We start from the raw sequence: 27,035 nt of genomic DNA on the forward strand, positions 1-27,035 counted from the left end.
GCCTGGGCCCTGGCAGCCATAAAGAGCTAGGCTCAGCCACCTGTCCCCAGTAGAGAATTAGGCAAGTTATAGTGAAAGGCAGAAAAGGAGAAATTTATTCAGCATGGCTGCATTGGGAAAGAGCAGCAGAGGGGTCCAGAGCGCCCTCCACCGGCCTGTCTTAGGGGTCTGACATGAAGTCAAGGTTCAAGAGGCCTAAGACATGGCCCCTCCCCCGACCGTTGTCTCAGCTCCATTCTTTCCTGCAAGGTGGTCCAACAAATTGTGAGAACTCTGCGAGATCTCTTTCCTGGAGATAAATTCCCCTTTGGCTGGCATGAGGCTCCAAGCCTTTTCCTTCTCTCAGACTGTGACTCCCCGGGGAAATTCCACTTTTCTTGGGGTCCATTGTTTCAATAGTTTGGTGGCCACGGGGAGGGGCGCAAATGTCTCTTTAAAGAATCCCTAATCAGGACGGTTGCTAAGGTTTCTCTTGTGTGAATTCCACACGAAGCACAAACTCCAGGGCTGGCAAGGGGAGACACCAAACTGTAATCCCCTTTCTTGGTTTAGTTTGAAGATGGACCGGCTTGTCACATGCAAGAGGTTTTTTTTTGTGTGTGTTCTCCGAGTGCCAAAGTGCTGTTCTAATGTCTTTTGACTCACATCCAGCCAAGTGACTCAGTTCTGGCCTCACAGACCCTCCACAGGCTCTCCCTCCCTCAGGGGTGCAGGTGTGTCCCCATGTGGGGCGGAGGCCAGGAAACTAACCACAATCTCCTGGCTAGGAGAACAGGCTCCTGCCTTGCAGGCAAAACAAGGCAAAAAGCAGGCGGGCAGAATCCCAAACCACAGAAGCTCAACTTAGGTCATTCTTGTGAACATGACAACTGGTTGTCTCTCTAGGTCAACAAAATGAAACCCAGACACATTTGAAAGTGGCTTTAAGAGACTCAGAATTTGCAGGGATATGTCAACCTGCCCCGGAATGCTCTTCCAAAACAATGTGACGTTAATTGGCCGGTCTTTCTCAAGAAGCACCCCTGCCCCCGGGAGGGGGTGTCCATCCTGCGGGTCTATAGCAGAGAAGTTGAACACAGGGCAATTAAGTCACGTGTTCAGTGTGGGTTTCATTCCCTATTTCCACAGACGGCACACTGGGCAGACAGGAGCCATCTTCAGACTCCTTGGAGAAGCTGCAGAGACATTGTCAGGGTTGTGTCTCTGATTTCCGGGGCCACTTATAAAGAAGGCCAGGGGTTAGGTCAGCAAGAGGAATAAGTCATGGAAACTTGCTATTCCCTTTCAGATGGGGAAGTGTGTGTGTGTGTGTGTGTGTGTGTGTGTGTATGTGTGTGTATGTGTGTGTGCGCACGCGCGCCAGCACATCATATCAGACTGTGCGCACATGCAGAGGAGGGCAGAGGCAGAGGTTGACAGTCTCCTTTAATTGCTCTCTATCCATTCTTGCTGCATTGATTGATTGATTGATTGTGTGCATATGACAGAGTGTATGTGTGGACGGTTTGTGGGAACTGCTTCTTCCCTTCTGCTCTGTGGGTCCTGGGGATCCAAGCCAGGCCATCAGGTTTGGAGGAAAGCACCTTTGCCTGTTGAGGTACCCTGCTAGTCCTTGAATACTTCATTTTATCTCAAACATGGACTTCAGCTCAGAGGTGGACACGTCCTTGGGAATGTACAGTCGTGTTACCGCTGTCCACTATGGAAATGAGTGAGCAAAAAGACAGCTTTGAAAAGCATCCTCTCACTGGGTGTGGTGGTGGTCACACCTTTAATCCCAGCATGGGTGGGAGGGGGAGGGGTGGGAGGGGTGGGGAATAAGGGGGGTGGGGGGAATGAGGCAGAGGCAGGAGGATCTCTGTGAGTTCAAGGTCTGCCTGGTCTACATAGAGAGATGTCTCTCAAAAAAAAAAAAAATCAACAAAGGCAGTTGTGGTGGCACACGCCTTTTATCCCAGGGCTCAGGAGGCAGAGGCAGGTGGAGCTCTTTGAGTCTACAGAGTGAGTTCTAGGACAGCCAGAGCTTACACAGAGAAACCATCTGGGGGGCGGGGGGGAAGCATCCTCTGAGATGCCTGTGAGATGGCTCTGTGGGAAAACAAGCTCTTGCCATGCAAGCCCAACAACCTGAATTTGATCCCTAAAACCCACTTGGAAAAAAAACCCTTCACTGCCGGGCGGTGGTGGCGCACGCCTTTAATCCCAGCACTTGGGGGGAGAGCCAGGCGGATCTTTGTGAGTTCGAGGCCAGCCTGGTCTAGAGAGTGAGATCCAGGACAGGCACCAAAGCTACACAGGGAAACCCTGTCTCCAAAACAAAACAAACAAACAAACAAACAAAAATCAAAAATCAAAACCAAACAAACAAACAAACAAAAAGCTTCACGTGGTAGCATGGATCTTTTTGGTTTTGGTTTTGGTCTTTCAAGATGGTGACCTGGATCTTTCATCCCAGCATCCCTACAAGATGGGAGGTGGAGACAGGAGAATGGACCAAAAGCTCCAGAGCAGCTGTTCTTAACCCGCCCAATGCTCCAGCCCTTTAATCGAGCCCATCATGCCGTGCCGACCGACAACCACACAATGATTTCCATTGCTACTTCATAACTCTAATTTTGCAACTGTTATGAATCGTAATGTCAATATCTGTGTTTTCTGATGGTCTTCGCCCCCTGTGAAAGGGTCGTTCAACCCCCAAAGGGGTGGTGACCCACAGATTGAGAACTGCTGCTCCAGCGTCAGCTAGCCATAACGGGAGGAACAACTTCATTGGGAGGATCTTGCTTCAACACGGCGGAAGCAGAGCATGACTTCCCAGATTGTCCTCTGCACACCACAGCACAGGTCCACGTACACACACTCTCATACACCGTACACATGTACACACACCTAGAAAAAAGGTCTCTCTGTGTGTGAGTATTAAACACTGGGATAAAGGAGCTGGTGTTTTGAGCGGAGCGTGATGAAAATGGGGTGTATCTCCCAACTTCTTCTGTCAGGGTTTCCTAGGAAGCCTTGACCATATTAGCACAAAGGAAACACAGCGACCCTTTCTTTTCTTTTCACTTCAAAAACTGGTTATTGTTCCATTCCTTTGAGGATAGTGACTAACAAACACTGTTTGTTCTCTGTAAGAGTTAACATTTGTCGACCATGGGATTTGGACTTAATCCAGAAGCCATTCAGGGTGCCTGAGAAATTCTGTACTGACATCTTTAAAAACAAAACAAAACAAAACAAAACAAAACAAAAAACAAACCCAAACACTGTTTCTTGTATACCAGGCTGGCCTTGAACTTTGTGTATGAAAAGTTGGCCTTGAATTTCTGGGCCTTTTGCTTTCTTGCCCTCACCTCTTCAGAGCTGGGATTACACGTGGGTGCTGCTGCTGTGGACCAATCCCTCTGTACACTGCGTGAATATACGTCACTATGATTGGTTTAATAAACAAGCTGACTGGCCAATAGCTGGGCAGGATAAAGTTGGGCGGGAAAGCCAAACTGAGAATGATGGGATGAGGAAGGGCAGAGTCAGAGGAGATACCAGCCAGATGCAGAGGGAGCTGGAGATGAATGTGCCATGCTAATAAAGGTATCGTTACGTGGCAGAGCATAAATAAGGAATATGGGTAACTTAAAATGTAAGAGCTAGTTAGTAATAAGCCCGAGCTATTGACCGAGCATTTGTAATTAATATAAGCCTTGGTATGTTTATTTGAGAGCTGCCGCGGGACAGAAAAACTCTGCCTGCCATGCCCAGTTTATGGGGGGATTCTAGGTGAGTATTCAACCAAGTGAACTACGTCTCTAGGCCTTGATGTCTAATCTGAATGCAAAAAAGAAAGCAGTTTTAGCATGGAAGCCAAGTGTATTCTCTTCTACCTACCGTAAGCACGTTTGAGGTGACTTCACAGAACCAATCTACAGATGAGATAAGTCAGTTCTGGACCTGGAGATTCTCTGGCTACACAACTTCCCACTATTCACTGGCTTAGCCTCTGGCCCTTATATCAGACCTGCCCGTTGGGCTGGTTTTTTTTTCATGGCTACCCCCTCTTTTTAAAAGATTTATTTATTTATTATGCATACAACAATGTTCTACCTGCGTGTAGACCTGCAGGCCAGAAGAGGGCACCAGATCTCATTACAGAGGGTTGTGAGCCACCATGTGGTTGTTGGGAGTTGAACTCAGGACCTCTGGAAGAACAGCCAGTGCTCTTAACCTCTGAGCCATCTCTCCAGCTCTTTATGGCTACCCTTTTACCTCTACAAATAAGACAGTTTAATAGGCTCTTGCCCCACATGGCTGTGAGTCCCGTTCTGTGCTGACATCAGGACCAGTCTTGCCTTAGTCAGGGGTCTAGAAAGACTTTTGCCTCAGAATTGGAGCCAGTTTCAATCCTCTCCGATTGAATTGGCACCTTGTGGCCGCATCAGTTCTAGGGGGAAAGAAGCAGGAACCATATGAAATGCAGCAGATATGGTGATGTACACTTGTAAACCCCGAGCTGGGGAGTCAGAGACAGGGGCATCCCTGGGGCTTGCTGGCTAGCCAATATAGGCTGCTTGCAGAGCTCCAGCTCAGAAAACAAAACAGACAAATGAAAGCCCCAAACCCTGTCAAACGGGGACTGTGAGAAGGCTCTGGAGGCAAAGACATTTATAATCCCAGTACTCCTCAGCACAGGCAGGAAGAGCTCTGTGAGTTCAAGGCCAGCCTAACCACTACATAGAAAGCTCCAAGCCAACCAAGGATACCTAGTGAGACCCTGACTTTAAAAAAAAAAAAATCAATCAGTCAGTCAGTCAACAAATAAAAATAAAGCCAATCAACCAACTAAACAAGAAACTAAAAGAAAGAAAGCAACAACAATCAAGAACCCCACTACACTCCCTGCCCCTCAAAAATGGGAGACCTAGGGAGTCACAGGGCTGGCCATAAAAGGCAGAGTAAGCTCGCTTTGTGGGCAGCTCTTTCTCATCAGCTGCTTCTCCAGCAGCTGCCCCGTGGCCCAGCTTCCCACCCACTGTAGGAATGCCAGCCCTTGCCTCCTCTGACTGGGTTCAGCCCATTTCCCCCTAAACCTCCACACCCTACCTCAGCACCCACAGTTCTCTCCCATCCATCACCCACCCGATCAGGCCAAATGTGTTGACTTTCCCAAGGCTGTTCCGGTCAGAGCCTTCCTAGCTCTTCTTGTGGAAGGTGAACTATGTGGGTGGGAAGGGTGTGGTCTGCACGACCTCCGTTAATCTTTCCGGTAGCAACTGAACTTCCTGGTTTGGGTCTTGGGCCTCTGTTAAGTGTCCGAGAGCTTTCCAGAATGTAGGTGAGCACCTTTCTAGTGGCTTATAACTCGACTTCCTTATTTTTTTCCAAATTGGCCACTTTCTCTCCTCCTCTGCCTACCCAGTTAAGAGTGGCTCATCCTACAAAATGAATTAAATAGATTTACCTGCAACTCAGGGCCTACTAACTCGTCTAGAATTCACGAATCCCATTTCGTAGTTTCAATTTTGGCTGTACCTTAGAACCTTCTAGGGAGTTTAAAAACCAGGTGGGATTTTTGTGTGCCTTGAACTTATACAGGTATGTGCCTACTGCCACAGTCCATATCTAGGAGAAGGGGACGTAGGCATAAAGTCCCACCCCTAACCAAGAAGCTTTCTGTAGTTGATAGCTGCTGGGAAACAAAATCAATTTATAGAGAGACACTGGGTAGATCAACCACCCTCCGAGGCAGTCCTCATGCTCAGGAGTACCTGGCCACCATGAACCAGATGCTATAGTTTTGTTTTGGGGTTTGTGAAAGGCCTGTGATTTAAAGACTGCCGAGAAGCCTACAAGCTGCTTTGTGGGGACAGTGGGAACAAGTGTGTGGTGAGACGGGGCACACAGGGTCAGGAAATACTTTCTAATGGAATTGACCCATAGCAGACCTCCGTGAAGAGATGCGGGCCTGAATCATGATGGCGGGGTTAGATAATGGCAGCGGGTGTCGACTGCCTACCTGAGGACACCCATTCCACGCAGACTGGATCCAGTGCACACCCCCAGCTTCCAGCCTTCCTTCCCGAGGCATTCTTTGCTCTAACACTAAGCTGTTGAGGCAGAAGACCTGATTTTGAAAATGCTTGGGTCTGTCTGGAGGCAGCTGAGCAGGTACCGTCTCTTTGCAGGAAACAGCTTCCTCCTGTGGCTTCCCTTACACTAGCACCCATGTTCCCTGGCCTGTGGAATAGGTTGGGGAGCTCACGTCACTGACCTTGTGGACAAGAACAATAGCTCTAGGTCCCAAAGGAGTCCGGTAGGGCATATGTGTGACAGACATCTGGATGGTGTGCAGTCAGGGCCTTCCCAGCATACAGAAGAGATCTGACCCCCATTGCTAAGTATTGGAAATAACGTGTTCATCAACATGAGGCAGGTGCTTTGTTCAACCCAGGACCCACTGTGGATTCTCACTTCCTCCACCTACTTCTCTGGGTTGAGATCCAGATAAACCGTGGTGTCTCATAGAATCACACCTTTCCCATCTGGGCTGTCAGAATGCTTTTATTGTTCCGCACTTTCTAAGGTGGAAAAGAAAGAGCAAATCACAAATTCCATCTGGATTAGTAATCATCTTAATCAACTCACCAGCTGCCAACACTGTGTTGCGTGTAAATAACAGGTAAGTATAGCTAATGAGAGGAGAAAGCCATTGTTTCCTTCATACTCCATTCAAGAATTCAGGACAGGGGCTGGAGAGATGTCTCAGTGGTTAAGAGCACTGACTGCTCTTCCAGAGGACCTGGGTTCAATTCCCAGCACCCACATGGTTGCTCACAACTGTCTGTAACTCCAGTTTTAGGTGACCCGACACCCATGGCAAAATACCAATGCACATAAAATAAAAAAAGAGAATTCAAGACAGTTCATATGGTATCTCTTTTCTGTCTATGTGTTATATAGTTTGTATATACATGTGCACTGGTGCATGTGTGGAGGCCAGAGGTCAATGTCAGTTTCCTTCTTCTCCACCCTATCTACCTATCTATCTGTCTATCTATCCATCTATCAATCATTTTAAGACAGTTTCTTTAGTGAACCTGGAACTCTGCTTTGGCTAGACTAGCACTCAATACATGCCTATCATATTTGAAAATTGAAAAATATAACCTCTGGATTCTGAAGATTTGGGTTCAAGACCAAGACTTTCCACTCACAACTTCAGCAACCTTGGTCAAATCAATCACTCTCATCCTCAGTTACCTCTCGTGGACGTGGAAATACTATTATAGGTTTAACAAGGTCATTGCGCCGGTCATTTAAGACAACAACAACAATAACAACAACAACAACAAGGGGCTGGAGAGAGGGCTCAGCCGACATGAGTCCTTGTTGCTCTTGCAGAGGACCTGGGTTTGGTTCCCAGTGCCCACACGGTGGCTCACAACCATCCTAACTCTCCCATTCCGGGAGATCCTATGCACTCTTCTGAACTCCTCCGCTACCAGGCACACCGGTGGTGTACAAATACGCATGCAAACAAAACACTTAAGACACATAAAACTAAGTAAATCCAGGAACAGATTAGAAAAATAAAATAGGGAGAATTATTATAAACACACAAAATTAAGCAAAAACAACAACAGCAAAAATAATAAAGTCCTGATTATTAATTGGGGCATGACGTCAACAATGAGGTAAGGCTCCTTGCCACAGGCATAAAAAAAAGTAGTGGGAAAGGCACCCGTGTTTGCAGCCGGGCAGAGGTGAAGTTTGTGATATCAGGCAGTATTAACTTTTTGCACAGAGGAGGGTCCATCCCATAATACGACAAAACTCACTGCCTATAAAGCAGAGTCAGAGAATTCAAGGACCATTCCTCCCCCCGAGGGCGTGGCTTCTAAGATCAACTTCCTGAGCCCTCTACCGGAACCGGCTAGTGCCCCGGAAGCAGTTGTTCAGCCAGCTCTTGAGGCCGGCCTGGGACGAGAGTCCCGGGACCGACGCCATGCTGCTTTCGGCCGTCTCTTGTAAGTTGGTCTGGGGCGGCGGCGTGGGGCCGAGGCGGTGACAGGCAGGTGGTGAGGAGGAGCCCGGCGGGGTGCAGGGCCCGGCGGGGGAGCTGCCACCCCGCCCGTGCGTGCACCTTCTGGGTCGGGTTTCAGGGTCGGGAGCCCCGCCGCCCTCGGTGCGGAGGCCGGAGGATCACTCTCCGGGCAGCCGCGGGGCATGACCCGGTCCGTCCTGCGGCTCCACCTCACGTGACTTGGCTGCGGTTTGCCAAGTTCACTTGCTGAAACGGAGAGGCTTGTTGTACTGCATGCAAATAAATAGTTGCAAATAGAGCACATACTACTTTAGAAAGATTTTAAGGCGCCAGTCAGCTCCATGGATTGTCTTAAAAAAAAAAGAGTTCCCAATTTTGTTGGTTTGATTACTCTCTAATATCCAGGGAAGTTATTTTAGGGTAAGCGTGGCATAGTCCCTAAGTGTTGTTGGGTTATTAGGATGTTTATTGAATAAAATAAATAATAAACGTATCTTTTTATTTTTCTCTTCCAACCTTTACCCAAAAACAGTTGCCAAGAGCAAGTCAAAGTAAGTAAAAAGTGTTGGTTTTATTTAAACTTTGCGTATTTCTATTGGGGTTGGTAGTCCGGCTGCTGCCAGTGTGTCTGTTTCTCAGACCAAGTTGATTTGGGGTTATTGATTTGGTTAATTACTTTGTCGGTGTGAATGCCTTGAAAACAAAATTACAGATGCATCTTGAGTTGATAGTGATGATATTTCTGCCCTGGGTTGCAGATCCATAAGCTAAAAATGCATTTGATATACCTAAACCACAGAACACGTAGCTTATCGACTCAGTACTTATGCATGATTGGCTGCTTCCTCTTCCAAGTTTGCGGCTGATAGGCAGCTGTGGTACCCGCTACCCAGCATCTCCCAAGAGTACCCATTACTGCCCAGGAGAAGAGCATAGTTGGAAATCTGGCCTCTTCCAAAGTGTCGCATTTACACTAAGGTGAAATTAAAAATCAGTTTGAGGACTGTCCTGTTTCCCTCCTGTCCCACCGAGTAACTCCAGTGGGTAGTCCTGCCCTTTGTTTAAAGGACCTTTGGCTTCTTTTCGAATCTCAGGATTTATCCTCTCGGTTCATTGTTTTGTTCGTAAGCAAGCTGTCAGGCTGTTGCTCTGTTTGGATCACCACCAAAATTCTATTTCCCCAGAGTGAGGACCAAGAAGCTCTTGCCCGCAGTCTTCTGCCATCTCCAGATGTGCTATGATTTGATTAAATCCTAGAGCCTGTTTTTTAGTTTGGAAATCAGTCTAAGCACTAGAAAAAGTGTATAGCTAAACATTAGGCAGGTGTACTAGAGGGTAGAAATAGGCCTTGCCTTTTTCTTTATGTGCCAGTTCATCTGTATTGTAATTTTAGTCCCTAAAGGACGTAGACTTAGTTTTATGCTTCTTGTAGGGCTCGTCACAGAGTAAGAACCCCATAGAGATTTTTTTTGAATCTTTATGAATGATTGAATAATTATGTAACCCCGCCCCCATCCCCCAGTACTGGGGATTGAACCTAGGGCCAAATGCATGTTCAGAACAGTGCCTCTGAAGACTATCATAATATTTGTTGATGAATTAAAAACAATGATGCCAGTTCTGTGGTGCAAACCAATAACCCTAACCACTCAGGAGCCTGGAGCAAGTTCATAGTCAGCCTGGGCAACTCAGGCTGTCTGAAAACTTAGAAAAATAAACAGAGGGCTGGACAGAATTCAGTAGGAGAGGATTTGCCCAGCATGCATTTGGCCCTAGGTCTTAGATGCTTCAAATTTGTTTGGGAATGGCATGAGAAATGATGTCTTCTGTGGGGAGACAAAGGTAGCACACATATATCTGAGTAACAGTACAGGTGTTCAAGGGCCCCGGGGAGGCAGACCATACGTTTTATGGTTTGGATGACTAATTAAAATGAAATATGAAGGTGCCCAAGGCTTGTACATTAATGGTGTGAAACTTCAGATCTCTTGATTTTGTCCCTTCCTGATTTTACTGCTATTAGTCATTTTGGAAGACTGGCTTTCTTGAGGCAGCCATCTTCAAGGTTGCCATAGGCCAGCTGTGACCACCTACTCTTGGATGTTCTACCTGGCTTCTGCTCCTCATGGGAGTGGCATCAGAGGCTCTTTCTCTGACTTGACTTGATTACGCCTGCTGTTTGGTGAGGTGGTTACCAGGTCCCTGTAGGTGACTCTCTTGGGATTCAGAGCCACTGAAATTGCTTTATGGGAAATATAGACTGTCATAGCGTGGACCCTTCTTAGGGCCGAGTAATATTCATGACTACTGTGACTCCACAAAATTCGCATGGCGTGCTGTGTGTTCGTGGTGGCCTAGTGTGTTTCCTGAGCTCATAACAGTGTACTTCTTGATCTTAGGACCATTCTGGTGAGGCTGGTGAGCCAAGCTGGGACAGGTTTCTCCTTCAACCACAAGAGAAGCCGACTCCGAGAAAAGCTGACTCTTCTGCATTATGATCCAATCGGTAAGACTCAGAGAAGTGATGTCACGGCAGGGAGTGATGTCACGGCAGGGAGTGATGTCACGGCAGGGAGTGATGTCACGGCAGGGAGTGATGTCACGGCAGGGAGTGATGTCACGGCAGGGAGTGATGTCACGGCAGGGCAGAAGCTTTCAGGGCCTTCTGACTCCTTTCCTGAATGACTGTCTTTGTGGCCCCTTTGGAATCATGACGTTCATTCACCATGTTTATTATGGCACTAGCTAGCTGCCATGCCGGGTTTGGGTACACCAGGACCCAGTCTCTGCTCTTGGCATTTCTAGTTGGTTCGGGAGGGAGAGGGAGGAAGTGACAGTGTGATAATGATTGAGGTCCCTGGGATGGAGTAGGGCTGGGGCTGTTGGGAGATTATTTGAGCTGGGATAGTCAGGCAGAGTCCCTGGGAAGGGTTGGTTCCGTAAAGGTAGGGAATCAGCCAGGCAGAGAATAGGCAGCAGCTGTCTGCAAAGGGGAGGCGTGGGCTGGCGGTTACAAGGTTCAGATGTGAACTAAATGAGTAGAGAGTACATGTTGGTACATTGGGGCAGAAGAGTTGATTTTCTATTGTGCTAGCTACCAAAAATGCCATAGTAAATGCTAATTTCAAAGTTGTCTAAAAGAGTCGCGCTTGGACTGATGAGATGGCTCCGTTGATTGAGGCCAGTAAGCCTGGTGACCTGAGTTCCATCACTTCGGCGCACAGATAGGAGAGAATGTTCTCTCACCTACACACATCTGCCGTGGCATACATGTACCCCGCCCTCATATGCGTACAATAAATAATTGCAATAAATTAAGAAGAGAGATATGTTCCAAAGGCTAGATTGTCCACTCACAAATCCAGCCACTGTTGGTGGAAGCCCACCCTTTTAGGAGCCCACACAGAGTTAATAAGTGTTTATTAAATGAGCTTCTGTGGTAGTTTAACTATGTGTTGGAATTTCATCCTTAGTGTGGAGGGGGTATTGGGAAGTTAGGATTTGCCAGATAGTTTTGTTTGACCTAGGTAAGGACCTCTGATCACAAGTTCATATGTCAGCTTCCTGTACACAACTAGGTTTTCTTTTCTGTTCTGTTCTTTTTGGTTTTTCATGACAGGGTTTCTCTGTGTACAATTTTGACTGGCTTTGTAGACCAGGCTGGCCTTGAACTCAGAGAGATCCGCTTGCCTCTGCCTCCTGAGTACTGGGATTAAAGGTGTGCGCCCCCATGTCCAGCCACAACTAGGTTTTCTAATAGGAAATGTTTGAACCTTGGTAGCAAAGTGTCTTTTCTGGAGAAGGTAATGTCCTGGGGTAGCCGATGCCTGACTTCCTGTTCTTCTATGGGATACCCTGCAGATTTGCCATGATGAAGATGTTTGCCTTGGGGCCAGCTTTGCTCAGGGTACCAGAGAATCTGGCCGTTTCCCATCATTTTATTGCCATGAGTGAAGTTGGTTGACAGCTAATGTTCTGTTAGTCTCTAATGAAGCAAATCAGGAATGAAATACAGGATTCCCAGTCAGTTGACCGTTTCACAGAGTGCTTGGAGGCAACACCAGCTGCATCTGCCTCTTTTACACACACACACACACACACACCCTCACTCATTTGTGAGTGTTTTACCTGCATGTGTGTGTATGTGCACCCTGTGTGTGCTTGTGTTGCCCATGGAGGTTAGAAAGGGCATCATCAGGTTCCCTGAAACTGGAGTTCCGGATGATTGTGGACCACCATGTGGGTGCTGGGAAGCGAACCCGGGTCCCCTTGACACCCCTGAGACTTCTCCAGTCCCCACCTCTGTCCTTAGACTCCTTTCTTCATATGGGATGCCAAGGAGGAAGGATTAAAGGCTGAGGCATAAGCGTATTAAACTTTGTTTATCATGAAGAGAAAGAAAACTTGTCAGTTTTAATTCTGTGGATCACTAAACAAGGCAATACAGACTTTAATTGGAACAGAATAGATTTAGGTTGGCTTTAGGGAAAGAACTTGACAGATTCATTCTTCTAGGAATTAAACAGCAAATATTTTGACTGAAAATTACATTATGTTTAGTGTTGTGGATAACAGTGTGTCATTTCAGCTCAACTCACATGAGTGCTCACCGTTTATCTGGTAACAGCTCTGAGGGGTGGGGTTGTCTTTCACACCAGGGAGGAAACGGAGAGGAGAGGGTTTTGATACTTGCGCAGGGGCTGGGGCGGAGGACGAGTGGAGCCATAGTCCTGCCGTCCTTCCCAGGACCTTGTGCAAGCGCTCTTGAGTATTGTGCGCGCTCCTTGGGGTCCGTGGTCGAACCCAGCCCTTCTGCTGTTTCCAGTACATGGGGGCAGTTTGATCTTCTAATTTTTTTAAAAAATACATTTTAACTGCAATCCATTATGTTGCTTCTCTCCTCCCTGCGGCTCCTCTCAGCCACCCTCCGTGGAACCCCTCGGATGGTCCCTCCAAGCTGATGGCCTTTTCCCATTATTGTTATATGCAGATGTGTGTATGTGCACATCAGGGCTGACCTCTGTTCACTGGACAATCAGTAAGGGACTCGTCCTTGGGAGACACTAATTCTCCTAGCAGCCATTAGCTGTGTGTAATTTGTCTAGGAGTGGGACCCCGTGACGTTTTCCCCTTTCATTGTTAACCTGTCCATGATCCTGCCATTGTTCCAGTCTGGTTTATGCAGCCATTTCCAGGAGAGACTGTCCCACCTCAGACTTCTTGGTGTCCGGGCTCTCACAGTCTCTCTGCCCCTCTTCCACGGTGTCCCCTGAGCCACAGATCAGGAGCTCTGACGTGGGTGGATCTGTTGGGGATCTTTGTTATGGTCTCCATTTGTTCAGGAGGAGCCTCGATGTGAGGGATGGTGGCTGCACTCAGCAGGAAAGGTGGCTAGAGCACCGTCCTTGTCTCAGCTCAGGACCTTGGCTGGGGGTGTGCGTGGCTCCATGCTTGAGTTCCTGTTTGCTGCCTGCAAGGTCCTAAGTCAACCCCTAGCACAGCCCAGCGGCCACAGACTAACCAGATCAGAAGAGTTAGGACCTCTCCTGCCGTCGGCCCAGCAGTCAGAGCTCCGCTGATGTTCTTGTTCCTGCCTCTTAGCTGTTTTTATTTATGGTTTCAGTACTGGCACACAGTGGGTGGGCGGGTGCTGCCCTGCGCTGTGGCCCTGTGACCCGAGCCTCTGCGTCCAGGTGTCACTGTGCTTGAGGGAGTAAGCTCGACTTCTCCCTGACGTCTCTTTTCCCCTCTTTTCTTATTTAATTTTGAAACAGGGTCTCATTGTATGTCCTTGGCTGGCCTGGGACTCAGAGATCCACCCGCCTCTGCCTCCCTCTGGGATCACAATGCCCATCCTGTTTCTGTTTTTTTTTTTTTTTTTTTTTGTGGGGTGGGGTGGGGTGGGGTGGGGTGGGGTGGGGTGGGGAGGGGAGCCTCGTGTCCCGTGTAGCCCAAGGTGGCCTTGGCCTTGAACTTGCCCTGTTCCTGCTGTCTGAGTGCTGGGATTGCAGGCATTCACCACATTTGCTCCGGTCTCCAGGTCTCCAGGTTCGTTAGCGTTACTGGGTTTTCACATGCTCATCACATTTAATACAGGGTACACTACTGTATTAAATCAGGGTCTCTATAAACTGCAGTGCTTGCCACTGCCCTGTGCACTTAACTCCTAATTAAAGGGATAAATACAGAGAATAAAGGAATTTTAATGTTTAAAGCTTTGTTCTATTTGTTGCTGTTTTTTGAGACAGAGTCTCTGTGTCTCACTGGCTGGCCTGGAACTTGGTATTAGACCAGGCTGGCCTGGAACCCACAGAGATCTGCCCCCCCCCCCAGTGCTGGGATTACAGGTGTGTACATCTTGACCAGCTTAAGGCTTAATAATCAGTGACTTTTGGACATGGCCATTTAATAACTCCTGATTGCTTCTCAGAGCATGAAGATATTCTCATGTCAGTGATTTGAACTATGTGAACAGTACCCCTTATATAATGTCTGTGTATTTTATTAATTTAGTGCATTTCTCTCGACTGGTTAATGGTTCTTAAGTTCAGCTGCCTAGAGAATTAAAAAAAAAAATAGCTGAATTCCTGCTTCTGAACTGGAATTAGGCTAGAGGTGAGAAATGCAATATATTTAGATTTTTATTTCATTCCTTTGTTTTTGTAAGGGTGATTTGGCTACCTGTATGTCCACGTAACACAGAGTACCTGGTGTTTGCAGAGGCTAGAGGCGGATGCCAGATGCCCTGGATCTGGAGTTACGGATGGTTGTTAGCTAGCGTGTAGGTGCTGGGAATTGAACCTGGGTCCTTTGGAAAGGCAGTCAACGCTCATAACCACTGAGCTTTTCTCTTCAGCCTGCAGCAATGTATTTTAATAAGCTCTCTAGCTAATTCTTCATCATGGTTTGGGAATCTAATAAGGAATATATCCATTTTCATTGTAGAAGAAGAGAAAACAAAGTTGAAATGCCTGTATGGTCAGGATCGGTGAAGAGTTGTGAGGTCGCATGGTCCTTTGGCCTCCTGGGTTTCCTTTGGCTGTCTATCTTGTTTCTCTGGCAAAGGAGAATCAGGTCAGGTAGTTAGGCGCGTGCGTGCGTGCGTGCGTGCGTGCGTGCGTGCGTGCGTGCGTGCGTGCGTGCGTGCGGCAGGGTTGACTGGAGGCAGATGGTGGACTTTAGGACACTGGGACTCGGTGAAAACCTCCTTTCCCAGCATCTAGCTCCAGTCTCTCACCAAGGCAGGCAGGTGGCACTTGTGTTTTGGGGAGCTACTCTGTGAGTTGCAGTATTGAGCATTGCTGACCTGGACCGGTCCTCTTTGGGTGTGCAGTCATCTAGACAGTAAAGGGTGTGGTGTTTGCCCTCCTTCTGACCGTGTTCCTCTGCGGACTGCTCAGCTCTCAGTGCTGTTCTGGAGCCCCGTGCCCGGCCAGTTCTTGCTTACCTTACCCACTCTGAGAGTGGACCCCCAGTCAGAGTTTGCCACGTCTGTCCCCAGTATCTCAGTGATTGAGATGATGACTTCGCGGCCTGTCGAGGACAGTGCTCAGTGGCCGGTGACCTTCCCTGGGCTTCTTCCCCGTTTCTGTCTGTCTTCTGGCCTCAGCTGGGTTTGACATCGCTCATCCTCATGTCAAAGGGGAAAGGAGAGGACCGGGGCATGATGTGTGTGTGTTGATGAAATGATGGCACTTCCTGGTTTTCTGCTACAACCCCTTTTTCTTGCCTCACAGTGAACAAAAAAGTTCTCTTCATGGAACAGAAAAAAATACGCTCCCTCTAAGCAATGGACTGAGAGTGGATTTGATACATAAACGGGAAGACGGAGGTGAGGCCCTGGCTCAGAGACCTGCAGTGTGTACTGACGAAGAGGAACCGCACAGCATGGCCGCTGGTGAGGTGAAGGCCGCTGTGAAGGAACAGTGCCATGAAAGAGTTCTTCACAGAGACCAGATAGCTCTCTCTCTGTAGTTTTTATAGGCATTAATAAAAAAATGTCGAAATAGCCTGTGCTCTTGTCTCCTAGTGATATTTTCCCCGACTATTTGAAACTTGAAAACAAAACAAACAACTAACCCCCTTACCAAGAAATAACTACTGTCTCACACGAGAGAAGCCATTTCCACGGTGAGACTTGAGCAAGGCTTCCCAGGCTGCTCCTCATGCGTGCCTCCACAGGACAGTGCTCCAGGAAGTGCTGGAGCACTGTCCTGTGACGGCAGCGTAGCGAGCCCGCAGCTGGAAGAAGGGGAGGAACATCTGCTTTGGTTTGTGTTAGGTCGTTAGGAACGCTGCCATTGGTCCGTCTTCTCAAACAGCTGTGGGAGACGGGTGGTTTGTGCTTTGAGGTTGGAGACAAGCTCCCACCAGGTAATTAGGCTGCCCTGGATTAGCTCTGCACTCCAGAGTGGTCACAGGCTCTGAGGACGGCAGAGACTGGATTGCACCTCTCTTTTACAAGAAGCCATGGTAGGTTCCATACGGCTGCTCCGGGCGTGGTGGTATTCCAGGGCCAACTCTGATAGCCCATAGTGTTCACCTATGACTGCTGCCTTGACTTATCATCACCTTTCCCACCATTTTTTTCCCCCCCACAGATTCTTGGCTTGAAGAGAAAGATGAGTTGTTTCAGGATTGCTAGTCCGTATCCTACTTCATTTAAAATGCCTGAGAAAATGTAGTGTCTCCCTGGCCATAAGCATCCGGAACCAGTGCTGTCCCCAGATAGCAAGTGTGTGTCCCAAGGTCCAGTCTGTGATTTTGGAGGGAACCAAGCAGCTCTCACAAAATGTAAACAGAAGAACTTGCTGGGAGTTGGGACCCAAGAACTGTGGCAAGCACCTCCACCATTGAGGTTTCTCCCTCCCTCCCTCCCTCCCTCCCTCCCTCCCTCCCTCCCTCCCTCCCTCCCTCCCTCCCTCCCTCTGTCCCTCCATCCCCCCCCCCTTCTCTTCACAGGATTTCATGTAGTCTAGGGTGTATCAAATTTGCAGTGCAGCCGAGGATATCTTGAACTGATTTGTCTCCACCTCCTAGGCGCTGGGATTACAGGCGTGTGCCCACATCAGCTTAGGCAGGGATGAAGCCCTGTGCCTCATGCATGCACTCTGCCAACCGAGCGACATCCCTAGCCCCCCAAGCAAGTCTGACAACGTAGGCTAAAGGGTATCAGCTCTCTCTCCCAGAATGTGCTTGGGAGAGATCACTGCTACCCCCTTTCCCTCTGGAACATTCTTTGCTCTGGCTTAAACACTGCTGCCCAGCGTGCATTCAACACTAGAATTTGCTGCTCTCTACATAGTAGTACTGTTTGTACGGATTCTGAGGGTGAAACCTAATTCTAGTTGACGTTGTGAACATGAAAAAGCAAAGCATTGCTCTGAGTCAAGGCTTGATGACTTTATAAATGAACATAATCTTTACAAAGGAAGGGCATTTTTCTAGTAATTGTGAGCTGAGAATGGCCACACCCACGTGCGTTTTATTTCCAGATTACACGTATTTGGGGGCAGCAGCAGTCAGAACAGAGCAAGAGGAAGGTCTCTCTTGTGTGGATACGAGGACTGTGTTCCTGCAGCCTGGACGCTGACTGTGGCGATGAAATTTGCTCTCTTGAGCATTTCTTCCAAGGGTAGACTTGGGTAGTAGGCCAGGTAGAAGGCCAGGGCCCCCACGAAACTGTCACCAGCACCCTGTAATGAAAGAAAGCACAGTGAGGAAGACAAGCCCGGTCAAGCTGTGGCTCAGTGGTAGAGTACCTGCTTGGTACTCGGGAGGCCCTGGGTTCAAGCCTCTACCCAAACCAACCCTTTTAATTTTAGAATGGCTCCAGAGCCCCAGAGAAGGAGCAAAGACTCTAGCCCCAGCTTTGTTAACATCCAGATGTGGCACGTTCACCGTAACGGTTGAAATAATGGTACAGCAGTAACTGAATTTCAAACTCTATTTGGATTTTATTAGTTTCTGCTGTGTCCTTTTTCTGCCCCAGCATCCCATGCAGGATGCCATTTTACAGTTAGTTGTCATGTTTCCTTCGATGTCTGTAGGCTGTGACGGTATCTTAAGTGTTTTTGATGACAGTTTAGAGGTCAGCTACTTTGTGGAATGTGCCTCAGAGTAGATAGGATCACACTGTGTAGCCCAGGCTAAGCCTTAGCCTCTCCAATGTGGGAGATCGCCTGGCTATGGGGTTTGTCTCTAAACTGTCACATCAAAGCAAGGCTGTGTGTTGTGAGAGTCTCTTCGACCATGTGGCTGAGTGGCTTGTGCCAGGTGTCTCTAACGTCATTTTCCACTTTCCATTTTATACTCTGTAAGCCAGTCACTAGGGATCCAATCTTCCACCCCTCACCCCCAAGCAGGGTCTTACATAGCTCAGGCTGGCTTCAAAGGCTCTTAAAGTAGCCAAGAATGACCCTGAACAACTGATCCTCTGGCCTCACCCTCCTGCATGCTGGGATTGCAGGCACGCACCACCACACCAGGTTCATGTGGTGTGAGGGACTGAGCCTGTGGCTTCATCCGTGACAGGCAGGCACCCCACAGCCGAGCTACATCCTTAGCCAGACACTGTTCTTAGGTGGGTAGAGTTCCATTCTCAGCTTAAACTTAGATCCCTGAGCATATACTATTGACATAAATTGTTTTGAGGTCTGCATTCAAATTTGTGCCCCCCCCCCATTTATTTAATCATTTGTATCAGTATGAACTCATTCTTTGGGCTGTTATCTAAGATTATTTATTCTGTTGTCCATTCCTCCCAGCACTGGCAATGGGGGCTCTTTTCAGCTACCTCCTGTATCTTCTTATGCTGTCTCCATCATTTTTTTTTCCCTTTTTTCTTTTGCTTGCTTGCTTTCTGGGACAAGATGCCCCAGGCTCATTTTTGTATGTCCCCTTCTAACCCTAAAATTAGCTATTAAAGATGCATGCCAAGTGGTGAGAACCATTCAGATACTGTTCTCAAACCAGATGCAGGGAAAAGCATCTCTCTTTCCATTTCCAGGGTCTGTGCTGGAGAAGGTTGCTGAGGAACCAAATGAATTACCCTAACGAAGTCTGTTCATCAGTGCCCCTAGGGTGGTACTTAGTCATGTATTCATGTAACTAATATGTTTAAAACAATTTGAAGTGTCATTACAGAATCTCAGTTTGGAAATTCTGGTTTCAATGGCTTTCAGGAGCATTTCCAGTGTCCTGCCTTCCCTTAGACCCAGTTTTCACAGTTCTTGGTAACTTGTGGCTGTTCTAACCACTGCAAAGAGGGAGCCTGGCATGTAATTGTTTCTGTTGCAGCTGAATCATCCATTGAGCTGTGTGTCCAGCACAGTGATGCGCAGTAAGAAAAGAGGCACGGTGCTGAAGGACTTGAGTCCCAGGATTTAATCAGTAGGCAGAGGCAGAAACTACAATCCCGAGGCCAGCCTGGTCTACATAATAACTCAAGGCTAGCCAGGGCTACATAGTGAGTCTAAAAGGGTGTGTGTGCAGAACCCACTAAGTAGTAAACAGTATGGCAGAGTTTATAAATGGTTTGGGGTGTGTTTTGATGAGTGAGAGTCTGACTGTGCAGCCCACAGCTGGTCTGGATCTTGCCAGGTAGTCCAGGCTAGCCTGGACTTGTGATCCTCCTGTCTCGGCCTTCTGACTCTTTGCTGGGTTTACACACTTGTGCCACCATGCCAAGCTTAATTAGTGTGGCTTTGAAGGAAGGGTTTGAGAAAACCTCCTGGGGTTTTTCTAGAAGAAGCTGGATTTCTAGGCAGAAGTCAGTCTTCACAGAACAGACCGTGGAGGAGGGAAGGGTGGGCTCAGGAGATTAGCAAAGTCATTTCACTTTGTCTACACAGCCAACATGGATGATACGAAACTTGCCAAGGGGTCATAGTAATGTGGATGTGGATCTCCTGCCCTCCTCTCCCTCCCTCCCCTCCCCCCTCTACCTTCCCCTCCCTTTCCCCTCTTATTCTGAGCTCCTAGGTGTTTTGCTAAGTTGATTTTTTTTTTCTAAAGGATGGAATGGAGGGAACGACATTATTCTCAGGCATCTTGGGCTTCCCAGCACAGCAGCCTGACATGAGAGGGGCTGAGATCAGAGGAACGGGGAGCTGGAGGGCATAGTGGCTTACTCCTGTAATCCTAGCACTCCAGAGGCTGAGGCAGGACCATCACTGCAAGTTCAAGGCCAGCCTGGTCTACAAAGAGAGTTCTAATCTAGCCAGGCCCACCTAGTGAGATTGTAACTCAAAACCAAAACAAATAACAACAAAAGGAAACTCCTCCTGCAATGTGATATATTAAAAATGACTAGAAAATCGGAAAATTCTGATAGGTCACGATTAATGATTGAAGAGATGAAAATGTTTACTATCTTAACTTGATTATCACATTCTATATGTATTAGATAATATATTTCATAAACATGTACAAATACACCTAAAAAGAATAAAAAAAAAATGGAGCTGGAGAGATGGCTCAGTGGTAAAGAGCACTGGCCGCTCTTCAGGAGGACACAGGTTCAATTCCCAGCACCCACAGGGCAACTGACAACTGTCTGGAACTCTGGTTCCACAGGATCAGACACCCCACACTAATGCACATAAAGGAAGAAAGAAAAGAAACATTGTATCGGTTGCTGCAAACTTTCTATGGACACTGTTTGCATTGCTTTTATCATTATCGCAGAAGTTGAGGAGACACTGGTGAAGCTGGGTGCTGAAAGCGTCACTCAGGCAAGGGTTTGCACACCTTCGTTCCCCTCCTTCCCCATGCCATGCACTGTGCCCACAGACTGCAAAGGCACACTCTTCTATTTTCAAATTGGGGGTTTTCTACCAAGAACACCAGATATCCTCACTGCAGAACCCTTCCCAAATTTAAACAAGAAATACAGCTACTGTGACACTGAGCACAAGAAAAACCAAGGGGGTACTTCTCTGTTGCTTTGCAAGGTCAGCTTGCCATGACTCCAAAAGCAGCTATGACATCACAAGAAAAAACAAACCAAACAGAACAACAGCCACATAAATATGGGTGTAAACGTAGCAATTTTTAAGCAACTGGAATATAAATATATGAATATGCACACATGCACCACGATCAAGTAGAAATTGTCCAAGGAATGAATGCAAGACTAGCCCGACACCTACTTTTAAAATCAATACAAATATGATTTTAAAAACTTTCAGGAGTACAATAGAACAGGCTTGATCATCCGAGGGGGCGTTTATGACCAGATCTCCTGTGGGCTTACACTTGAGGAAGAGCGGCGCTTCCCCCTCATTCTGGGGCCTGGCCTGGGGGTGGGGGGTGTTCTTTTCCTCAGTGTTGTTCTGGATTGCACAGCCAGTGTGGAAAGGCAGGAAAAAGAACAGGTATGCAGATTGGACAGAGGGAAAGTTCTGTGAAGACGGCAGAATGATTTATGTAGATATTCTAAGAAAAAAAAAATCCTACAGGAAATAATGGGTTCAACAAGATTACCGGATACATAAAAATGAATTGTATTTCTATAGTAACAATGAACAATGAGAAATCAAAGGGATCAGGCTAAATGTCGTTCATTCAGTTGCTCCAGTGCTTGCCTAGAATGCATGAAACCCTGGGCTTGATCCCTTGCACTGTCTAACCTGGACATGGTGGCACAGGCCTGCAATGGAAGCGGGAGGGCCAGAAGTTCGAGATCATCCAAAACTATGCAGTAAGTCATATGTCAGTAACTTATTCTCAAATTGTTCATCTAAAACCAAACGTATTTGTGCTAGAAAGGTAACAGCTAAGAGTGTTGATTGTGCACACCTGAAGACTTGAGTTCAAGTTTCTGGGACTTGAGAAGCTGGGTGTGCCCGTGTGTGTGTCCGTGACATCGCTGTTAGAGGAGTCGGTAGAGACAGGAGGATCGCCACGGCTTGCTGGCTCCAGTTTAGTAAGATACTGTCTCCAGATGGAGAGTGATAGGACAAAACACTTTGTTATGTCCTTCTTGGCCTCTGCCCACACACACATACTGCACACATGCATGCAGGGTGCACATGCGCAGGAGAGAGCAGGCAAACGGACGTGACTGCATGTTAATGATAGGTGAAATGGACAGTGTGTGGCCGAGCTGCGGTTTCCAAGTTTTCCTTATGAAATAAAAATTCAAGACTTAAAGAATTTTAAAAGTCAAATCAGTCACCTTTTGTGAATTTGCAATCGTGACAACTGTCGCCTCTGAATGACTTCTCTCTTTTTAAGACATTTTATGAATATCCACTGTGAGTTGGTGTGAAAGGAACCCAGAGAAACTCCCACTTGCGTGTGTGGCTACTCAAGCTCTCTGTGGCAGGCTCTTGAAAACCGGGCCAGGCACTTGGAAGTAGAGGGGACTGGGAGGAACGCGTAATGGCTGTGACAGTGACCGCAGGAAGGCTGAGGCTCCAGATGTCAGCAGCAGAGCTAACGCGACCATGGCAGGACACCGATGCCTTATTTTGTTTTAACCAAGAACCCCACCCGGTTAAACATTTGGAGAGGTCAGAAATCGTCTCCACCTTTCCCTGATGGTTCCTCAGTGGTGAAATACCAGAAAAGAGGTACACACTTGGCTGGGGAGGTGGCTGCTGGCACAGTGCCCGCCTTGTGAACACGAGGACCTATTGAATCCAGAACCCACATGACAGCTGGGCACGGCGGCGGCGGTGGGCATCTGTAATTCTAGAGCAATGGAGACAAGCAGCCCCTGGAGCTTGCTGGCCAGCCCGCCTAAGCTTGGTGAGCATCAGGCTGGTAACAAGCCTATCTCAGAAATCGAGGTGGGGACTATGGTGGTAGGTGAGATGGCTTGCTGTAGAAGGCCCAAGGACCTGGGTTGAAATCCCAGGACACATGTGAAGTTGGGCATGGGTGCATGTTGGGGCACAGAGCCCCAACCCCTTGAAAGCCATATTCCACCCAAGGATGGAAAAGCATCAAGGGTAGAGAAGTGATTCTTCATATGGAGTAGAAGAGTGAGGATGTCCGGGTACAAACTGGTTTGGTCTGGTTTGCTCGGTGGCAGGAGGCTGCAAGCTGGATGCTTTGCGTACAGCACATCCTCCCAACTTCATGTCACCTTCAGTTGACCTTCCCCAACAGGAGGCAGAACAAAGAAGGAACCGAATCTCAGAGACCGTTGAGGCATCACCAGTCAATACTAGAGCCCAGTAACCCCTCCAATCAGTTCATGGCATGCTCCCTACTCATTTCATCCCAGGTGAAGTCTGGGCAGGAAGGAAGGCTAGAAGGAAGGACATCACAGGGTTGAACCAGATCTCTCTTTGCTTTAGGATCTGGGGAACTCTGCCCTTCCCATAGGACCCTGAATACACACAGCATGCTGTGTATTTTATTTAGAGGCCTACAGTCGGGACAACTTGCAGACTCTTTGGGGGTGGGGTCCACATCTTTGCTCCCCCTGTCTCTTCCCCTACCCTGCCCAGCACTTGGTGCTGACCTGACCTAATGATTCTAGGTTCATCATGTTCTCTCTTGAAGATGTGGTCCAAGGTGGCTGGCTGGCCCTGGGTGAACCACATTGTGTTGGGTCAGGTTGCCACGGCTCAGAGCTGTTGACATTCCCATTGTCGGGTCTATTTATACCACAAGGCTTTCAACTGCCAATCAGTTACCAGGCTGTTGATTCACATCTTGAACTATTTTTATACATTGCTATGATTTTTTTTAAAATGGAAAGTGCTTTAAAAGTGGAAGCTGTATTCTATCACCATGATTTTCCTGTAAGTAAAGTACTTTCCAATCAATCATTCTTGGTATAATGGAAGAGATCTCATTGATAGAACTTGATGGTTTTAACCTTCTATTGAAAATTATTTTTATGTCAAAAGGTGGGTGATGGCATAATTCACCTTCCTTCCGACAGTTACCCATGTGGCTAGTACTGGTTGCTTTCTCAGAACACTTTCCCCATGAGGACAGGGTGCTCACACAGAGTACATGTGGCATTCTGAAGTCCTCGCTTTCCCAAGGGCCGTTACATCCCTGTGTTTTGAGATGTTCTGCTCCGTAGTATGTGTGGAGGCAGCTCGTGTGTCAGAGTGTGAAGGACAGTGAAAATGTCCAGTGATGCATACCGAGGCTTCTGGAGGTGTGCTGGTTGGCTTCCGTCAGGTCGACAAGCTCCAGCCATCTGGGAAGAGGGAGTCTCAGTTGAGGACTGCCTCTATTAGATGGGTCTGTGGGGGCAGTTTTTTGATTAATGATTGAAGTGGGAGGTCTGAGGCCACTGTGGGCGGTGCCACCCCTGGGCAGGTGGTCCTGAGGTGTATAGGAAAGCAGGCTGAGCACACTGTGGAATAAGTCAGTAAACAGCTCTCCTCCGTGGCCCCTGCTTCAGTTCCCTCCTCTAGGTTCCTGCTCTGAACTCCTGTCCGGACTTCCCTCAATGACGGACTGTACCCTGTAAGCCAGATAATCCCTAAGCTGCTTTTGGTCATGAGGCAATCACAGCAGCACACTGGGACAAGTGCTTTGGGGGCAGGTGGGGTGTGCGGGCTGGTGTTGGAGGGAGGGCACTGGGACAGCTGTTCAGATGACCTCAAGGGCAGGACCTGAGAGGTCGGAATTTTTAAGGATAGTGCCAGGCTGGGTTGTGGGGAGGCCTCTGCTACCAGACTGGAGACAGTGTTGCTGTGTGAAGGCTGGTCTCTCATTTCTCTCTTTTCTTTCAGACCATCTCTCCATCACCCCGCCTTCCTGTGGCCCTTGTCTATGACCATGGCTCTGTTCCCTCACTGAACTAGCCTAGTTCATACCCAGGCTCTCAGGGCTGTCTGGTGAGGGAGGAAGCTGGGGAGTACATGCTTAAAAGTGGTAGAATGTCACCCTAACACGGCATCCTCACATGTTGGCCATGTCTCTGCTGTCTGCAGTGGCTGGTTTTTTTTCTGAAGTTCTGCCCAGTTGGGTTCTTCTCTGGGCCTCTTGGCTGGTCTTGCTTGGACTGTTCACAAGGACCCCATGGAGGAAGGCACAGTTCACACTGTGCAACTTGCATTTCATCTGAGTGCCCGTGGAAGGGGTGAGTCACACCAAGCCGCGGGCTCACACAGAGAGGCATCTTCTGACTTCCACCAAGTGGCATGCAGGCCAGCAGCAACCCTGTCGGGTCCTCAGGTTAAAGCTGAGGAAAACAGATTCTCCTTGGTTCGAGGCGCCTCAACAGCTTGCCGATATTCAAAGAAGAGGCTGTTTGTGAAGTCAGGGTCTGCAGCCAGGTCAGCTGCGTGGGCCTCCGGCGACACAGCGTGCTGTACAGGACTGTCCTCTGAGCCAGACCGCCACCTCCGGGACCGCCCCTGTGCTAGCCTGAAAAAGACCACTTGCTGCTGGCAAGTGACTTTTCCTCAGAGGAGGGGGAGGGGACCCGCTCACCTGTGTGTCTTTAGCGGCCTCTCAACCTCCTGCATGCAATTCCGCCCTAGCAGCACCTCAGTTTGTTGTCGAGGCCGTAGCGGGAGGGGTAGACATTGTCCAGTCTCCTCTGGGGAAGGGTTTTAGCGACAGAGCAGGTGGACAGGCTTTCCTGGGGAGACTGGCTTTTGGCTACCGCTCACATTCTCGAGACTGGCCTGTGGGAAGGGCTTGTGTGTGTGTGTGTGTGTGTGTGTGTGTGTGTGTGTGTGTGTGTGTGTTTTGTAGTGATCAAGCATGCCAGGGACAAGAGTGAAGAAGATCATGAGTCTCTAGTGATGTTCTGCATGAGGGGCTGTGTTGGCTGCCTTTGCCTGGCTGTGACCAAAACACCCGCTAGAAACAACTCAGGGCGGGAGCGGTCACTTTGCCTCGGGATTCCGGGGATGGGGTGGGGTCCATCCTGGCGGGGAAGGCAGGGTGCCGTTCGTGGTGGGAACCTGTGGCAGATACTCCAAAGCCTGTGCCCAGTAACTCACGGCTGCCAGCCTGGCTCTGTGTCCTCAAGGCTCCACAGCCCTCTAAAACAGGGCCACCAGCTGGGGGACAAGCAGTCAAAACACGAGTGTGTGGGGACATACCGGATTCCAATCCTAACAGGTGCCACTTCCTCTGTGTGCTCGGGGCAAGAAAGAGCAGCAGAGAGTCTGAACTAGCCGTGTGTCTCAGGCAGGCTTGGGGAGGCGGTACACAGGAACTGACATTTTCAAGGAACTTTCTTGTTCCCCATTTCCTGGGTGTTTCAGCTGCTCTGAATGTTGTTAAGTCCTAAAGCCTGTACTCCGGATGCTCTTCTTCCTCTCGATGTGAAACCGCTTGGCCAGGCTCAGGTCTGCTGCAGACAACCTGAGCTCCCTACAGCCAAACTGACTGTCTTGCTGCCTGAACACTGGCTTCCTGTCACCTGCACACTGAAAACCTGGGCGTCTTCTGGACTCTTCTACTGTAAACGGAACAGTTGGGCAGTTAATTCCAAATGCTCAGATCTGCCCCCTTGTCTCTCTCCATCCCCTTCCCACACACATCCACACCCTCTCCAGCGGTCCACAGTGATTTCTTAACTGGTCTCCCTGCTTTCGGGCCTCACCCTTCCAGTCTACCCTCCACATGCTTGCAAATCTGGCTGCTTCATCTCTATGCCTGAAACATTCTACATGCTTCTTGTCTCTCTGAGGATAACATGTTAGCTCCGTAAACAGCACAGCACATCAACTTCCTTCCTTCCTTCCCCTTCCTTCTTTCCTTCTTTCCTTCCTTTCTTCCTTCCTTCCTTCCTTCCTTCCTTCCTTCCTTCCTTCCTTCCTTCCTTCCTTCCTTCCTTCCTTCCTTCCTTCCTTTTTCTAAATTTTGAGACAAAGTCTCACTTGATCTCACTCTGTAGACCAGGCTGGCCTCGAACTCACAGAGATCTTCCTGCCTCCGCCTCCCGAGTGCTGGGGTTAAAGGTGTGTACCACCACAGCTGGCATAAACTTTGCTAGTTTGCCTCTTACTGCTTCCTCTTTAACCATTTGGATCTTTGTTCCTGGAGGCAGTACAGCCCAGAC

General features: G+C 48.5%; 2 protein-coding genes across 2 annotated transcripts in view; one reads left to right on the top strand and one right to left on the bottom strand.

The window, feature by feature from the left end:
• Window positions 1–7,952: 7,952 nt before the first annotated feature.
• Window positions 7,953–16,046, top strand: Mrpl33 (mitochondrial ribosomal protein L33). Its single transcript, XM_006984824.4, has 4 exons — window positions 7,953–8,021; window positions 8,571–8,589; window positions 10,438–10,544; window positions 15,775–16,046. Exons 1-4 carry the CDS (start codon window positions 8,000–8,002, stop codon window positions 15,822–15,824), a joined length of 198 nt encoding a protein of 65 aa, XP_006984886.1. The 5' UTR covers window positions 7,953–7,999; the 3' UTR covers window positions 15,825–16,046.
• A 1,373-nt stretch (window positions 16,047–17,419) lies between these two features.
• The window catches only part of Rbks (ribokinase), an 87,177-nt gene continuing 77,561 nt past the window's right edge, over window positions 17,420–27,035 (bottom strand). Inside the window, exon 8 of the mRNA XM_006984823.4 lies at window positions 17,420–17,733. Within this exon, the coding sequence (XP_006984885.1) occupies window positions 17,560–17,733 (174 nt within the window). The 3' untranslated portion in view covers window positions 17,420–17,559. The remainder of the gene's footprint in view (window positions 17,734–27,035) is intronic.

This window comes from Peromyscus maniculatus, chromosome 22, assembly GCF_049852395.1.
Source record: "Peromyscus maniculatus bairdii isolate BWxNUB_F1_BW_parent chromosome 22, HU_Pman_BW_mat_3.1, whole genome shotgun sequence".
NCBI lineage: Eukaryota > Metazoa > Chordata > Mammalia > Rodentia > Cricetidae > Peromyscus > Peromyscus maniculatus.

Coding starts and splice junctions, on each gene's coding strand:
- Mrpl33 (XM_006984824.4), top strand. CDS start 8,000: ATGCTGCTTTCGGCCGTCTCTT. Junction 10,545..15,774: donor TCTGCATTATGATCCAATCG/GTAAGACTCAGA, acceptor CTTGCCTCACAG/TGAACAAAAAAGTTCTCTTC.